This window comes from Cheilinus undulatus, linkage group 8, assembly GCF_018320785.1.
Source record: "Cheilinus undulatus linkage group 8, ASM1832078v1, whole genome shotgun sequence".
NCBI classification, from domain to species: Eukaryota; Metazoa; Chordata; class Actinopteri; order Labriformes; family Labridae; genus Cheilinus; species Cheilinus undulatus.
In genome coordinates, this window is record NC_054872.1 from 49,711,149 (window position 1) to 49,728,508 (window position 17,360).

The 17,360-nt window shown below is 37.9% G+C and overlaps 1 protein-coding gene across 1 annotated transcript in view; it reads right to left on the bottom strand.

The window, feature by feature from the left end:
• capn7 (calpain 7) overlaps window positions 1-17,360 on the bottom strand; it is a 30,625-nt gene that overhangs the window by 4,445 nt on the left and 8,820 nt on the right. The window contains exons 10-20 of the mRNA XM_041793228.1: window positions 16,549-16,695; window positions 15,480-15,586; window positions 15,240-15,360; window positions 13,856-14,000; window positions 13,061-13,160; window positions 10,776-10,911; window positions 10,601-10,676; window positions 10,114-10,259; window positions 4,663-4,725; window positions 4,430-4,560; window positions 3,883-3,975 (exon numbers count right to left, since the gene is read on the bottom strand). Of these exons, the coding sequence (XP_041649162.1) occupies window positions 3,883-3,975; window positions 4,430-4,560; window positions 4,663-4,725; window positions 10,114-10,259; window positions 10,601-10,676; window positions 10,776-10,911; window positions 13,061-13,160; window positions 13,856-14,000; window positions 15,240-15,360; window positions 15,480-15,586; window positions 16,549-16,695 (1,265 nt within the window). The remainder of the gene's footprint in view (window positions 1-3,882; window positions 3,976-4,429; window positions 4,561-4,662; window positions 4,726-10,113; window positions 10,260-10,600; window positions 10,677-10,775; window positions 10,912-13,060; window positions 13,161-13,855; window positions 14,001-15,239; window positions 15,361-15,479; window positions 15,587-16,548; window positions 16,696-17,360) is intronic.

Below are 17,360 nucleotides of genomic sequence, written 5' to 3' on the forward strand. Positions count from 1 at the left end.
AATTTTACTCTCTGTTTTGGCATTTCTTATTAGGGATAAAAAAATACTGAATTTACAAAAAATATCTAATATGTCAGCAGTTAGAAAATTATTTTAGGTAATATCATTTATGGATGTAGTTCAGAACTAAAACTTCAGCCCTTAAAACAAACATGAATAAATACTTTTTTGTTATTTATGTATGGTGTCCATTTTTGGACACAAGTGTGTTCAGTGTAACAATTAATTAAAAATTATGGAAAAATTCAAAGTTGTTGCTCATCACAGACATGTTCATGGTTGTGGTAACCGCCTGCAGGAAAATTTGCATGCAGTATGTGAAAAAAATCAAATTTCTCTGTTTTTTATATTAAAAACATAAGGGTCTAATGCGATCAAACTGGCATTTTAAGGGTTAAAATTCTTAAAATTGATCCGATTTTGATATTTCTGATCAGGTGGGTTGTTAATTTTAAAAATTAATGTAATTAAAGTGGAAATAATAGATATGTAATGCATTTTTTATTTGCTATTTTTCAATGATATTGATGAAAAACAATTTTGCATGTATGTCAAATATATTTAGTTTTTTTTTCAGAGTGAACTGAAGGTTCACATTAAAAATAGAGGTTTCATGTGATTAAACTTTCTTTAAAAGGGCTAAATTTCTATTGTAAATGAGTGAAAAATATATTAATGTATGGTATTTATTTGCTATTTCTGTATTCTGTGCTTTTTTTGACACAAGCACACTGAGTTTGTCACTTTTTTGTCTATGTGATTTTTAACACATTGTTAATGCATTAATTAAAATCAAATAAATCATTTACTTTTAAAAGACAGGGGTAATGATAGGGGTCAATTAAGCTTGCAATTAAGGGGTTAAATAAAAAAATAATTTCAAACATTTTTATGAGGTTTTTCTAACAAAAATATGTGCCCTTGGCCTGTCCACAGTCCCCTCAAGTACTAGAAAAATCCATTTCCTCCCCTCTTGTCTTTCTCAATCTTTCAGAAAATGTGTGCTAAAACAAGCCGTTTTCAGATTTTCCCCTCATGATGTCGTGTGGGGGTTAGCCCCGCCCCCAGGTTTGGTTGACCCTCCCCACTTGGAAGAAAGTTCCGCCCTCCTGTCCTGATCCTCAGCTGAGAGGAGGGCTGAATCTCAATCTCCTCCCTAAACCCTGAGCCCTCATTGACTTAACTGACTGCACCTGGAAAGTGACTGAGTGAGTGAGGCTGCAAGGGCTCAAAGGGTAGAAACAAGAATGGGACAGCCCTTTGTTTTTCTGTTGACAGTCAGCATCTTGTACGGCTTAAAACAAAGATAAAAACAAGCATGCCTCACCTACAGACCTGTTTTCTCAGTGGATGAAGGCTGTTTTATATAATATACTTACAGGGAAAATACTTATTTTTTGCAACGTCCATCCTTTTTTGCACCTTCCATGTTTTTTGTTTACATTTTCGCTCTTTTCACTTCACTTTTATAGGGTTTACTGGCAGGCATCCCACGTGAATCCCTGTCATACGTCACAATGCAATGAACTATGGGTAATTCCCTCACGCTAAGTCTGCAGATATGCCCACTCACGGAAAGGGTGCATGAAGGGCTCAAAAAGTCAGCGAGAGATCCCTCACACACTTTATGATTTGACATTGGGACAGCCCTAAGCCCTCACGGACTTTGCTGGAGCGCGCCTCAAAGTCAATGAGTGTGTGAGTGTGGACATTGGGATTGGGCCGAGGATCAGGAGAGCCACATCCATTTCCTGAGAGGGGCGGAGTCCAACAGCACATTAACATTTAAAGCCACAGAAACAGCTCGCTCTGAGCAGGGCTGAGACAGAGGGGTTTTCAGACATGCAAAAATCAAATACTGGAGTGTTTTTTCAGCAACAATCTTCACAGGCATGTTCTGGGGACCTCTGAGACCAACATAAACTTGTCTTAAAGGGGTAAAATATGTCCCCTTTAATCCAGAAAAGTAATGTAAATGAAAAGTGGAGAAATATTTGTGTATGGTGTCCATTTTTAGCCATGAATGCGATCAATCTGTGTTTTTTTAAATTCACAGTGTAAAAAAACATGATAATGTATAGAAATCCAAGTTTTCGCTCATCATAAACTGATGCAAGGTTGTGATTATCCCCTTCAAGGAATTTCTATTTGAAAAATAGAATTTTATATTTGATTTGTTATGTTTTATCAACATTTAAAACACAGAGGTTTAATGTAGTTTAACTAGCATTTAATGAGTTAAAATAAAAAAGGGATGTTTTATATTCATGATAATGCCTTATGTATAAGCGGAAAAAAACAGCAGAATAAAGTGTTACCAAAACAATCTATTGGAGCTATTTATAACTTCTGAAGCCGGTTGGTTATTTAGATCACAAACATGTAAAAACAGGGTAACAGTTCAAATACCGGCGTAAATAAGATAACTATGTTAGCTCAGGATGAGACGACAAGAAGCACAGCTTCCTCAGACTAAAATTAGAACACCAGATGAGAGGTTATCAGCTTAATCCTTCTTTCCAAACTCCAATTACTCAAACTTTATCTAAAAGTCATACAGTAATGAAGTCTAGACGATTTATCTCCTGAGACATACGGCTGACCTATGTCACAGCCTCATCCAGCTCATTAGTGTTAAAATTCCTCTGGAAATGATCACAATAACAGTCCTTGTCTTCTTGACTCAGTCACAATCTTCACTGATGTATGTGAAGCCAACTGATGCTATGAATATGCCATTATGAGTAAAGTGACAAACGACTTATTTATTTTAAAAAGTCAAGATTTTTGCATCTTAACTACTTTAAATTTCTCTGACAATGCACAGTGAAGGCCAAACGTGAGATAGAAATATTGTCAAAATAATACAAAAAACACTGAACTAAGGAAGCACCCCTTAAACCAGCTGGAAGCCTCTAAAGCACGGGTGTCAAACTCAAGGCCAAAAATGCTGTAGTATACATGCCAGGCCAGTACTCTGTGGTGTGATTTTGCAATGATCCAAAACCGGCATGCGTAGAGACCATTTCTTCCTCGGTGCATGAGTTCTACAGAGAAAACATCCAAGATGGACAACACAAACATTTGCATGGACTGACGGTGAGATGGAACTGCTAGCGGGTGTAAATTTTGAGAAAATGTAGACGGGGAGTTAAGCCCATTGAAATATGCGGAAGGTATGGTCTACCCTCCCGCTGCAACCATAGTGTGCGTATGCATTTTTAGAAAGTTGCATTTTGCCAGTCTACATGGAGACAGAGATGAGGGTGTTTGGAAAATAGAACAAAAGTTTTGCGTTTTCACCTAAACATATTGTGTCAAAATGGCCTAAAAAAGAAACACAGCTGCACAGAGATGTCCCACTGTAGACTTTACAAATATCTATTTGCAAACAAAATGAAAACCATCTATGGCTTATATACCAGAGCACTGGTATTGCAATGTTGGCTCATTTCCATAACTTTTGACAGAGAGCAGACAAAACGAATGCCAAGTATGCAAATACTCCACGTGCCAAAAGTTTGCAAATAACAGGCTGTAAACACTATCAGAAATGAATTTGCTCAAAATCTGGCAATATTACCGTACCCTGTTAGTCCACATGGTTACCCACAATGTCTTTTACACCCTTAGTTTTCCAATAAATGCCCATTTTCTAGGATGAGAAGGTGTAACAGCACTCTGTGTTTTACAACAGGGCATTTGCACCCAAGAGATCTTCCTTTTGGACAAAATTGCATCAAACCCAACTCCTCTGTAAGGTTTCTTTAATCTCAACCATAAAATAAAAAAATGTTTTAAAAGTAGTGTGGTTTCTTAAAAGCATATGTCTGTTTGTTTTAGTCTGTAGAAACTTAACAGCTGCTAAACATGCATCTGTACCTGTAATCTCCACTGCTCTTTTTCTGGAAGGCAGCCGAGCCCGGATCCCCGACCTGGGAGACCGTGACCATCTCAAAACCAACACTGTACTGCCTGCAGACACATAAAGACATATACAAAATTACTCCATTAAAATATGATGGTCAAGGATCACTTGGTTTTAGAATGTTTTAAAATGCTCTTGTGATTTTATTTTTATAATTATTTTTTTATGATATCACCGCATTCTAAGAAATACCCTTGTAGTATCTACATCTGATTTTCTTCTAAGAATTAAGATAAAATGTTATGCTAATTATTTACTCTGTCCTTGTTTGTCTTCTTCTCTGTTACAGTTTAGTTCAGCTATATTTAGGAGTAGAACTAAAGGATGATTCATACAGTGTATGACTTAAGATTTTACAGATAAACAGGGCCTGGCAGAGTTATTTAGGGTCATTTACAAAAGCGCTTTACTCTAGCAGGGGCAACATACATACTGTTCACTGCCAGCCCATTCGTCCCCCTTTAACACCACTTAATCTGTCCCTGCTGTGATTATTCTGACCTGGATCCTCGGAGCTCGATGAGCAGTGGTCCCGGTCTCTCCAGGTTAATCTGGTAGATTGGATTGTGTTTGTACGAGTCTTTGTAGTTCCCACAGCCTCCAGCGGTGATTCCCTTCCACTGGCCGTTGATCTGTAGACAAAATTAGAGAAAATGATGACCAGTGACTAAATACACTATGAAAAAGACAATGCATGATGATTTCCTGGCATGTAAGAGTGAAGATTAACCTACCCTTTTGATTTGAGTGAATGGATTTGGGATCTTGGAGAAGGTGAATTTGCATCCAGAGTAAACCTATGGAAAGAAAACGACAGAGCCAGCTAACAAATGGAGTTTTAAACATTAAATGGGACAAAAATCACCCCAAAAAAGCTTAGAAATGGTATGAAGGCTGCAAACACTCATTTAAATATTTATTGCCTAGGGGAATAATCAAACAGGTGATATAATAAAATAATTATGGGAGCTAAACCAATCAGAATCAAACCATGTGACCCAGTGAGAGGCTGCTAGGCAGGGGCGACCTTATTATTCTGAAAAAGAAGTATGGAGTAGTCAGCGTGTGTTCTACTAAAAAAAAAAAACTGGCACACTTTTCTTGATTTATTAGCGAAGTAGATATTTTCAAACAAGCTTCTAATTTCAGATGAATATAGACAATAAGCTACAGTAACTTCCCAGTGTTTATGTTCACTTCTTAAAACAATCTGAAGTTTTAAAGGGATATTTCAGAATTTTTGAAGTTTGGTCTGATGGTATGAGTTACTTAGTGATAGTGGTGGCATTATCCTCCAGTGATTCCAGTGAGCTGAAACTACTACTTTGAGCTTTGCTTGTTGATGTTCTCTCTGATGAAGTCTGCAGACCCAAACAGCCAGTCAGATACACTGAGGTAGTAGAGCATGTTGCTGGTAGCTGAAGCTCACATTGCAAAATGTTAAACACAGAGACATACTGGGTGGAAAAAAAGAAAAAAGCTTTGAAATTTTCAATACAGCGTACAGTTGAGCAAACATTATTTTTGGCCCTTTTTTTTTTTTTTTTTTTTTTTTTTTTTTTTACCTAAAACTCAATAAATTATGCAGAGCAACCATACCCATCTGCTATGCTGTAGGGATGAGCAACTTTGGTTAAAAAGAGGGATGCAATCATTTTAATGCCAAAACTGAAGGGCCAAATTCTCACTTTAAACCCTGTAAATTCTAATAGTTCAGTGAAAGGAAGAATATGTGGTTTTCATGATCAGTTATTATGCAAACATTGATGTTTTTGATTTTAACTGAAAACAGAAATTGTTAATTTAATGAGAAACACAGACAAAACACAGGTTTTTTTAATGCACTGAATGTGATAGTTACTTGTTATTTTACTTTCATCTATTTTTAACAGGTATATTTAGTGATGCATATATACATTTTATAGAAACACTTGCAGCCAATACAATCTAAAATAAAAAAAGAACAGAAGTAACTAAATAAAAAATAAATCAAAGAACTAGAAAATAATAAATTAATAAGAAAAGAAACCACTAAATAAAAAATAAATCAAAGAACTAGAAAATTATAAATTAATAAGAAAAGAAATAACTTAATAAAAAATAAATTACAAAAAAACTAGAAAAAATACATTCATGAGAAAAAAATAACTAAATAAAAGAAATCAATCAAAGAACTAGAAAAAAATTTATAAAGACAAGTTAAATATATAAATGTAAATCAAATGATAAAATAAAAATATGAAATGAATATAAATTTAAATTAAGTAGGTAATACATTCTATTTTTTTAAACAAATAAGGAAAAAAATAATAAAAATAAATTAATAATATTACAACATAAATTACATCAAAATGAATCCAAATTAAATTGAAAATAAAATTTAAAAAATAGGAACAGAATAAAAATGTAATAAATCAAAAGAAACTGAAAACAAGTTTTAAATTATCTTCATCAAATTAAAAAACATTGAATTGAATTTGAGTTTCTGCAGACGAGTCACCAAGTCGTAAGAATCAGAAATGAAACAAGAAGCACAAACGTAAATAAGAAGATAAAGCTCAGATAAAAATGAACCAGTTTCTCTAGCTGAGAACTGTTTAAATAAAGGAACAGAATGCATCAACCTAATGAGCAAAATACACTTTAAAAGATGAATATTGCTCTTTTTATCCAAAGCTGTGTAAGACAAAGTTTTGGATGTATGCAAATGTTTCCCACCAGAATCAAAGCTGTTAATTTATTCAGGACTATCAGCAGAGAAAATAGAGCTTTCATATCAGCACTGCTCTGGTAAGAGAAACATCAGAAAAGACATCACGTTTTCTGCTTTTTCTTTGATCTCTGGTGAAAACTCAGAGAACAAGAGCTAGTTGAGTCAGTAATTCTCAAGACGAGCTTCAAAGAGGGAGGCTGATCTGAGCTGAAGGGAGGGAGAAGCCTGTTCATGGTCTCGCAGAGAGAAAGAGAGCCAGAGAGTGAGCTTACAGGAGTAGAATGCATGTGATATGGCTGCACGTATGAACATATAGCAGACACGTGTGCAGGGTGCATGTGTCTCTTTAATGAGCGGTTTCAGCAGCTCTCTCCACAGGCCTCGCTGCAGTAACCAAGAAAAGGCCATGAATTATAAATAACAAAAAAATAAATTTGGGTCACACGTGCACACAAACACACATGCACAAAAAAGTGAGGAAGATGAAGAGAAAATGATAGAAAGACTCGAGAAATGAAAAAACAATCCATGTAAATCAGCAATGCATGAGAGTGTTCTGCAGAGGAGGCGGCAGAAATTAGAAGATGTGCGATAAATGCTTCCTGAGGAATGTGATCATGAGAGTTTTAATTTTCACTTTATATATTTGTAGTGATGATTTTCTATCATGCATGGCTTGTATTTGATATAAAAACCAGATCTTTTCCTCTAATTAAAAGATAAGTGCTCAGTGAAGAAATCCCTAAACTCAAATATGCCCTTTCAATTGGGCCAAACAGCACAATCATGTAAAGTAGGGGTTTCCAAACTTGTTTTTACTCAGGGCCACATGCAGGAAATACAAGGATGGATGGAGGACTTTGCCCTACTAACATGTAAGCTGTTGCATCAGCCAAAGCCAGGCCTAAACTGTGTGATTTTAACAGATTTCAACACAAATTTTGAGTTGAACGACTCACTTAGATATAGAACAGACTTTCAGCATTATCGTGCATTATTTGTTACATTACATGCAGTATACTTGACGGGAGGCCATAGCCTGACACGCTGCTCCTGACTGGTTGCATGGATTTCTGGCATGTTTGATATTTGTGCGAGCAGAACGACAAGCAGAGTCCCAAACTTTGAGTCATTTTTGTCTTTGTAGAATGTTGGACAACACCTGAAATCACCATGAAAAAAAACAGAAAGGCCTTTTTGATGTGTCCTCCTCAACTACAATAAAGAAAATAAAAAAGCAGGAAATAGGTAGACCTGTGGACCTCCTGCTGACACAGAATTTTATTATTATTAATTTGCCTGTTGTGTTTGCATGCGACACTGAATATTAGTGAGCGAGATAGCGTGAGCAGTTTGTTGCTGCTTGTAGCTGCTTGTATTTGTGAAAATGAGATGATAAATCTGACTTCAACCTCTGTGTAAGACTTTTCTAAGGAAACAGTGTGATTACATAAATTGTGGTTGATGGTTGTGAGTCATAAATAATTTATTCTAACATTCCACCACGTCTGTCACAGAGTTAGCTTAAAATCCCACAGTGTACGTCTGACTTAAGATACTTTCGACTTAAGCCAGGTATACACTGTGTGATTTCATGCCAACCATATGACAGTGATAGCATAATGTCAACTCAAACTGTGCGACTGAATCGTCTACGATGCACGACCACCACGCATGAGTTGTGTGCTCACACTGTACGATCCGACAGTCGTGCACGACCTCAATGCTCACACTGTGCGACTGAAATCGGGGCGGACCGTGACAGAAACCTGCTGAGTTTCCTTTTTAAAAAGTCTCACACGCCAAGAACTAAAGTGTTTCCAGTCATATTCTATCTCTCCCTTCTCTCTCTCTCTCTCTCTCCCGCTATCTCCCTCTGTCTCACACACATGAACAGCATCGCCTCTAGTCAGCTGCAGGTCCGCGGGTAGGAATATTTCCTGCTCGTTTATTTCCTTTATCATGGCGGGATGCATCAGAAAGTCATTCCAGCTGCTGTCATGGTAATTTAGAACGTTGTCTGACAGTTTACAAAGGAAAACAATCTCCCAAAGTTGTTTATTCTGCTCGCATTTCTGCTCTGACTATGAAGTGTCTGGAGTCGTACAACCAAAATATCAAACATGCCAGAAATCCTTCCGACCAGTCGGGAGCAGGTCGTAGTCAGGCTGTGCACAGCACGACAAACGACGCCTGATCCAACTGAAAGTCAGCCCGGCTCTAAATTTGTGGCTGAATCTGAGGAAAATCGCACAGCGTCCACCCGGCTTTACACTTTCGTTCCAACTGAAATCATACACCAGCCTCCCAGTAGATGAAAAGTCCTCCATAAAAAATAGTGTCTTGGTGATCATATTGAAAGGTGGGATAACTAGCAGGATGAAAGTTTACAGAGAAATCTACTGGTTGCACTGTGTCAGTGTGTTCTTCTCAATCAATTTCCACTGTCCAACAAAAAAGTTTTCTCATGTTATTGAAGATTTTCTGCATCCACTTTCAGCACTGTTTGAGGATTAACTGCAGTTAGCATAAGTCAATTCCAGCCATTAACCTGTTTAGAGACAATAGCCAGCACTGTAATAAACACTCCATTCAAAAAAGCTTTTTACTGATCAGTTAAATGAAGTGAAAAAATCATATCTGCTGCAATATTTTGGTTAGTTTGGATGTTACGTTGTCCCAGTTAAGATGAACTTTACATCAGACAAAAACACAACTTAAAGCTACTACTTCACTTTTTTCAACAGAGGCTTTCATGTGGACTTCACACCATAGCTGTAGATGCAATGTATGCATCATACAGGATGACAATGCAATTAGTGCTGCTTTCTGCTGCCTTAATTCTTGTGTTTTTATTCACCAGGGTGCAAATATCAAAGTATAACTGTTATTCTGGCTGCCAGTATTTTTGCATTTGTTGTCTCGGTTCAGTCATGAAAAAGCATGCCAACAAACTCTTCTTGTCAAAATGTTTGCTTACAGAATTAAAAGAGCAGAACTGGCAAATGTCAAAACTAAGTAGAATAAGACAATCAAACATAAGCTTCACGTTCTAATGTGGGCCATACTTCACTTATTTTTTAAAATTTGCTGTGTGCCTATTAAAGGGACCAGGGCCTGTAGTTTGGGCAGTCTCGGACAACTCCAGGGTTGTCAAGTTGGGACCTCTCTTTGCCAGTTTTTCCTCCAATTATTCCCACAATAGTTCAGGGAAGCAGCACAGTGAGCTCCCGCACCTCAGAGCAACCCACCTCCTCTGACTATCATCCTGTGCTCTCATCATTTTACAGTCTGAAGCCCAGGAAATCTATGGCTGCTTTATAAAACAGAGTTTTTAACATTGGCAGATATCCTCAAATGGGCTTCAAAAAGTTTTTTTGAACATGTATGAACACTGATGTCCATTGAACAAACAGCCTCTCTGTGGTTTTCTCTGAAATCAGGCATAAAACACTAATAAAAACATCCTTACCCTCAGTGTGTAGTTGATGGTGTTCTGTTTCTCATACTGGGACACCACCAGTGTGAACGTGTGCGTCCCTGCACTGGTCAGCTTCATCTTGGTCAGGTAGTGTGGGCTGTTGATACGGATACCGTCGATGTAGGGAGGAGGATCCGCTGTGGAGGGAGTAAAGGGAGTTTAGGTATAGCTAGTAAAACCAGAGAGCAGATGAGAGCTGAAATGGATGGTTTCCACTTTCTTTTCAAAGGAAATGTTGTTTTTTCTTTTTTGTTAAAGTCTTCTGCCGTCTATGTGAACAGTATCAGTTAAGTTCAGGGTTTGTGATGGACTAATCTTTCTTTCAGACAGTTGACCTTGCTGTGTATGACTTTGAAATGTAGGAATAAAGCCCTGACAGACTGCTGCCTTCAAACTCCTGCTGCTGCCACAAATCTAAACTACATCCCGGTGCCAAAAGCTCAGCCCAGACTTTCCACAGACATCCATCACAGCTCACCTGGGTAGTAAACCTTCTTCCCATCCGTCTTGTAAACGACGAGGGTGATGAACTCTCTGTTTTGTGCAAAATCGTCCTGGACAAACACACCAACAGAACAAGCATTAGATAAGACTGAAGCACTGCAATTGTGAGCAGAATACTCCTATATCATGAGAGGATTTTCAGTCTCTACCTTGTCAGTGATGTGTCTGGTGAGCAGCACCCACACAGCAGCTCCCCCTGCTGGACACTGGACCTCCAGCTTGTACTGCGGGTTGTTGGCCAGACTGTAGACATCCTTCACCGGGCCCTGCTTCCCATCCCAGCTACTGCAGGGAGCAAACACGGCGGAGAACAACAGAACGAGCCTCAGATCAGATCAGCAGCATTTATTTACAGTGAGTTATTGAGCTAAAAGCACTTTTTTTTCAGAAATGGAACCACCAAACAAAAGATTTTATAAGCCTGCAGTCATTCAGTACAATTTTGAGTTGTTTTGGGGTAAAAAAAAAAACATCCACATCTTACTGTTCTTCATCTCTTTGCTTTGCATCTGCTATCTCATTTTTTACTTATCTAATGATGTTTATTCTTGATATGAGTGACATATGGTCAAAAATGGGAGTGTTCACCCTTGTACAGGGGGTAAAAATACACAACATCTTCACGTTCACAAAAAACTTCCCTGTTCCCTTTAATAAATGCATTTAAACATAACTTATGCACATTTCTGCTACATTTTAAAGCTATACAAGAACCTTTCTCAAAAAATCATAACAAAGGTTCTTCCATTTAGCAATAATGATAAGGATAACAAAAATAAATCTCTAATTTTGTAGAGAAAATTGTTAAAAACAAGCAGTTTTCCATGATTTAATTAAGTCTTTTTACCCTGTGAAGGTTAGGGATGATTCATTGGTTGTTTATCCATGTTTGGATGTCAAATTGACCTACAATGCCTCTTTTTGCAGTTACCTAAAGGTGGGTCAATTGTGACCTGTAAGACATGGATATAAGCAGAATGGTAGGACTGGGCCCTAGTTTTGACCTTCTGTGGTAGTACTGCTTGGTGGTATAATCCTGCTTTTTGTCTTGCTTTATTTTAGTGCAGTTTTACTAATCCATTCTATATTCTTATTTTTCTTGTTTTTAATTGCCTTATTTTAATCTTGTTACTGTTTCCTGTTTCTTATTAGTGAGCACTACATTCACTTTATCATGTTTTGACCACTCTTGTGCTGTTGGTTTTGTGCTAAAGGAAGTAGACTTACTCACTGTAAACCCAATCTGCCCACAGGTATAAACAAAGTTACCGTACCTTGGGGTTAGCCTTTTAGCCTTATGGTAAGTAATGTGAACATATCAGCTGACAGCCATGAAACAGGTTATAACCTCTTCATTAAATCCTTACATGAGCTTTGGCTTCAATCTCTTTTAGGCAACATCTTTTTTTCTATAAATCAAAAAATCAAACCAATTTACCAAAGTAAGTCCTCCTAAAATGTTCTTTTTCTTGTTCTAATAAATAACTACTAACATCTAACATTATTAGCTGCAGTGCTGATTGGATTTATCTAAAAACACATACTTTGTTGCAGCATTTTTGTTGTTTTAAAAGTACTTAAAGACCCCATAAAGTGAAATCCAAAATTTGTGTTGTAACACTCTAGATATGTTGGAATATGGTTGCTGTAAATATGTGAAAACACTGAGATCTACATGTGACTGAATTCTGGATTTAGACTGTTAGAAAGTTTTTCACCTCTTTTCTGGCTGGGTTTGATTGTGGGCGGGGCTAGTATGTAGGTGGAGAATGACCCACCCCTCTAACATTACAATTTAAAATCACAGAGCGGTAAATCCTTTTTTTTTTTGTTCACTGTGAGGTAAATTTGCTTAATCTATCAGCCACAGTGGTCTATGGATCATTTAAAGCATCAGAACAGAGATTTGAGCCAGAAATTGGACTTTGTCTCTCCTCTGGACCAAAGCAAGGCAGCTGCGCTCTGATCAAAGTTAACATAGGGTCAAGGAGTAAGCTGGTGTGAGAGCTTTCCTCCATTCAGACTGTTGCATTTTTTTATTTTTTTTTAATTTGAGGGGATCCTATTTCTCATGACTGGGTGTGGCTTCAGCTTGTTCAACAGACACGCCCACACCATCCTGGAGCAGATTTTATAAACTTTGATGTTTTATTTGACTGAAATTTGACCTGGGGGTTCATGATACAGTGACCTGTCATACAACAAAGCTAAATACAGATTTATTTTCACTTTACAGGTTCTTTAAAAAGCTTTGTGTGATTACAGCTAAAATGACTAAAATGTATCTTTGATTGTTGAAATGGTTGAAATCAACATTTATTTATTTATTTATTTTTTTTGCAAATCCCTGCAGAGCTATTTACAACCAAAAATCACACTTTGATCTCAAAATCAGCTAGTAAAAAATCAGTCAAACACATGGAGACACACGAACCTGTGGATGCAGGAGGACTCCTTGAACAGGCCGGGGTTCCAGCTCAGGTAGATGACATCATAGTACTGACAGAGATCCTCCCATGCGATCCAGAAAACACCTGGAGGAAAACACATGCATGTCATGTTTCATCTATGTGATGTTAGCATGTATATCATATGATCTGATGAAGCGCTCTTCATCAGCTCCTTGGAATTAAACTTCATCTTTTTGGGGAGAGAGTGAGCCACTCTCTCTAAAGTAAGAGCTTTCTAAAGAAATGTGCCAGTGCAGCATCCCGGACTCTTTTTCACCGATGGTTTATGGCAGTGGTTCTCAAACTGGGATCCGGGGACCCCTGTGGGTCCGCGAAGTAAATTAAAATAAATTATTAAAGTAATGCCATATCATTTAAAAGCAAATAAATACATATAGGGATCACAGCACTTACAAAACAACCATACTGAACTAATGAGTCCCACTTACTAGTATGTCAGCTTTGGGCCAATAAAAACTCAGATATGATTGTGACACGTAAATCTATCACTTGTCACGCATCAGTCACTTTCCTCAGGATGCATTATGTGTGCAGGTCCAGATAGCAACAATGAGTAAATATTCAAGCATGTCCACCTCATCATGTGATGCTAGACCCAAACCAGCTAAACTGAGAAAATATGATGACAGCTATCTCAAGTGTAGCTTTCAGGGCTTAAAAGGTGACAGAAACATAAAACTGATCCACATTATATTGACTTCTTGATATTTGTTCCACAAACACTGCAGGTCATCTAGTGAGAGTGAAGAGGAAAATACCATTATCAAACTTCTGTGCTGTCTTTGGATCAAAGTTGAGGTATTTGAGGAGTTCGGGTGTCCAGTTCTTCTCGTCACGTTCGCTGTATCGTCCCTTCCACCGCAGGTGACTCCACGGATTCTTCAGCTGCAGGAAGCGCATTCCCTATGAGAGACACAATCACAGACACATAGTGATCATTAAAACAGACACATCCAGTGAAAATGACAAGAAAGGATTTGAATTTTAACTGTGTAAAAAGTACACTTTATTTTGGAGATTCTGCTGTAGTACTCACTGCAGTTACCCACAAGAATAGCTTCAATACCCAGTTCTTTTTGCCTTTTTACTTCTTAACTCAAAGTTTTATAAAGCACCGACACAACAGTGATGGGAACATGTGAGAGGATGCAAATAGATTTTTGTGCTTTAGAAGCTAAGCCAAAATGATATGGGCTGTTTTCAGAATCTTAAATTTAGAGTAAACGTCCCCTAGATGTGATATAAAATGCTGAAAATGGACCAAATGTGACCAAATGAAGAGGCATGTCGTTGTTCATGCTGTTATTTGGCTTTTTTATTTTACTTTGACATAAACTAAATCTGCATGGCGGTGCAGGGGTTAGAAGGTTAGAGGATTTGAAGGTTTGCTTTCTGGTCAGTGCTTTTCAGTGCAGAGTTTGCATGTTCTTCCGTGCATGCGTGTGTTCTCTGGGTACTCTGCTTCCTCCCACCACCAAAGACATTCTCGTTAGGTTAATTGGTGACTCTAAATTGGCCTAAGTCTGAGTGTGAGCTCGCCTGGTTGTCTGTCTCTATATATTAGCCCTGGCATCGACTAGCGACCAGTCCAGGGGGTACACACTTTTCAGCCAATGACAGCTGGGATAGGCCCCAGCCCCCCCACGACTCCCAACGGGATAAGCGGTATAGAAAATGGATGGATGGATGGAAGACTTCAGCTCTGTGGGTACCAATTTCACCATTTTAGTTTTTGTTTCTAAATTGTCTCTAATTATTTTTGACCATCATATCTTCCTGGCACTTCAGAGCCCTGGCGTTTTCTGTCATCTTCTCTTCTGCAAGTAGCAGAAGTTGAGATTGGCAGAAGGTCATCAAAAAAACTAGACTCCCATCCTGGCAGGGCTTATGTAAAAATCTCTAAAGGAACTTGAAAATTGGGTGCTCCTTTATGCTTATTTGACCTGTGCATCACTTCTACAATCACACACCAAACTACACAACTGAGCCAACTTCAAGGTAAATCCAGCCACTGTTCATTAAAGTTAAACTGACCTTGTTCTGTGCAGCTCCCTCTTCTGTGATGTGCATGCGACCCAGTTTTATACATGCTAAATATTCTTATGAAGGACATACAAATGTTACCTTTTTTTTTGCACCAACCTTGTATTCCCTGATGTCGAGAACAGCGTAGGCGTGTGTTGGCACTAAACCCCATCTCTCCCCTTCTTCCTCTGTCATCACGCCTGTTGCCGTGGTGATGAGGACGTCACCCCTGTGAAACCTGGCAACAGACGGAGAGAGGCAGATACAGAGGCGTTAGAAGAAAGAGTGGAAAGGACAAAGATGGGTCAAACAGAGGTTTAAAGAAAGCGCAGAGATGAGATGATGTGCAGCTCTCACCTCTGGAAGAGCATGCGGAAAGTGTCGTCTTTGCTGAATGATTGATTGTCTGAGTGCATAGCGATGCGTTCGGGGATCCAGCCGGTGAGCGCGTGCAGATCGATGTTCTGGAGCACACAGTAGATTTGAAAAAGGCAGTCTTTTTAAGATTAAATCCTTGGAAAACTTTAAACTTTGAGTATGTACAAAGAATGACATCTGCTGTAGAGTTGCTGAGCTAAATGTCTGCCAAGATTTCAGGAAACTTCTCTGCAGATTCTGTACAACTTCCAACATTTTGAAGACCTGGACGTAATCAGCAAAAAAGTCCAACCAGTCTTACTCAGTATGAAGAGATATATAAATAACTGGCTTGATAAGAGACCTTATTTTGAACTTTGAATTTTAATTAAATCACACAGATTTCACTCCTCTTTCTCATCTGAACCAGTAAAAAATGTTTCCTTTCATCATTTTTAACAGACTCCTGCGCTGGATACTGAATATCATCGCTTCAGCAAGTAAATTGAGAAGTTTAACCCACTTAGACCCTGAAGAAGCCTTCTAAAATCAAAGTACTGTTCAAAACCAACCTCCGAAAACCGAAGGGCATTTCTGAAAAGCTGCACTTCTATTAAAATCTTAATTTCTGAGCTTCTGCAGGAAACGCAAAATCATCAGAAAGCTCAAACCTTTGGCTTTAATTGTAAATGATTCCCCTTAACCTGAAGTTCATGAGTTCAATGAATCTTAAATATCATCGATCAATTAAATCAAAATCATCAGCATCTTCCTTTTCCTCCTTTTAAAATGCATCTCTCATCACTGAGCCTTGGTAGAGTGTATGTGGTCACGTCATAGTCTGGGTCATCATCAGATTCAGTGTTGTTCTCACCTAGTTTGCTGTCATTGTCTAAAATACTACTGCAGCTGTTCTCATTTCTGCTCAGCCTCAGAAACTTTTAGACCTAATGTCTTAAAGGCAGAAGCACACCAGTGTCTCACCCAGTCTTAAATGCATATATAAACTTAAGTTATAGGCAGAATGTGCTTAGAATAGTTGCATCTTCCTGTTTCCGTCTTTACTCACCGAATTGGAGCCGGGAAAGTCATAGCCTCCCATCACCTTCATGTAGGCCTTTTCTATCAGGGACACCCAGAGCTCGTTCCTGTTGCTGGAGTAGGAGCACAGCAGCTCCCCGTTTCGATCCACCGGCAGGTAGTCATCAATGATCACCTTTAGCGGGGACAAAGAAGGGATAAGTCGGGGCAATGCACAAAGATGTTTAAGGCCAGAGATGTATGTGCTGTTTAACCTTGCATTCATGAGTGCATCTGCTTATTCCAACCTTTAAAACTTACAGTCATGAATTTTATCTTTCATTTGCACATTTTAAACTCATTATTCTAAATTTCATCGTATCATATATTGACCTTTAAGATTTACAATTTTAAATATTTAGTCATACTTTGACCTTTTAAACTTGTGATTCTAAATTTTAAGTCACATTTTGAACTTTTAGATTCACAATTGATTTTTTTTGTCATATTTTGACATTTTAAAGTTACAGTTTTGAATTTTATATTTCATTTCGACCTTTTAAACTCATGATTTCAACTATCTATCTCAGGTATTTGCCTTTTAAAACATTATTTTGACTTTAAATGTTGTGTTTTTTCTTTTAGAACAAATAAGTTTGCTCTTTTATCTCAGATTTTGAGCCTTAAACTTATTTTATTATTACTTTTTTAACTTCAAAATCATTTACCACCTGTGCCAAGTTTTGTTTTTTCCCCTCATAATTCATTACTGGTAAAAATGAGAGTGACAGTTTATGGTTAAATCTTGACCCTGTTAGGCTCTCAGGTTAAAACTAATTTCAGAATCCAGCCCCTGCTGTG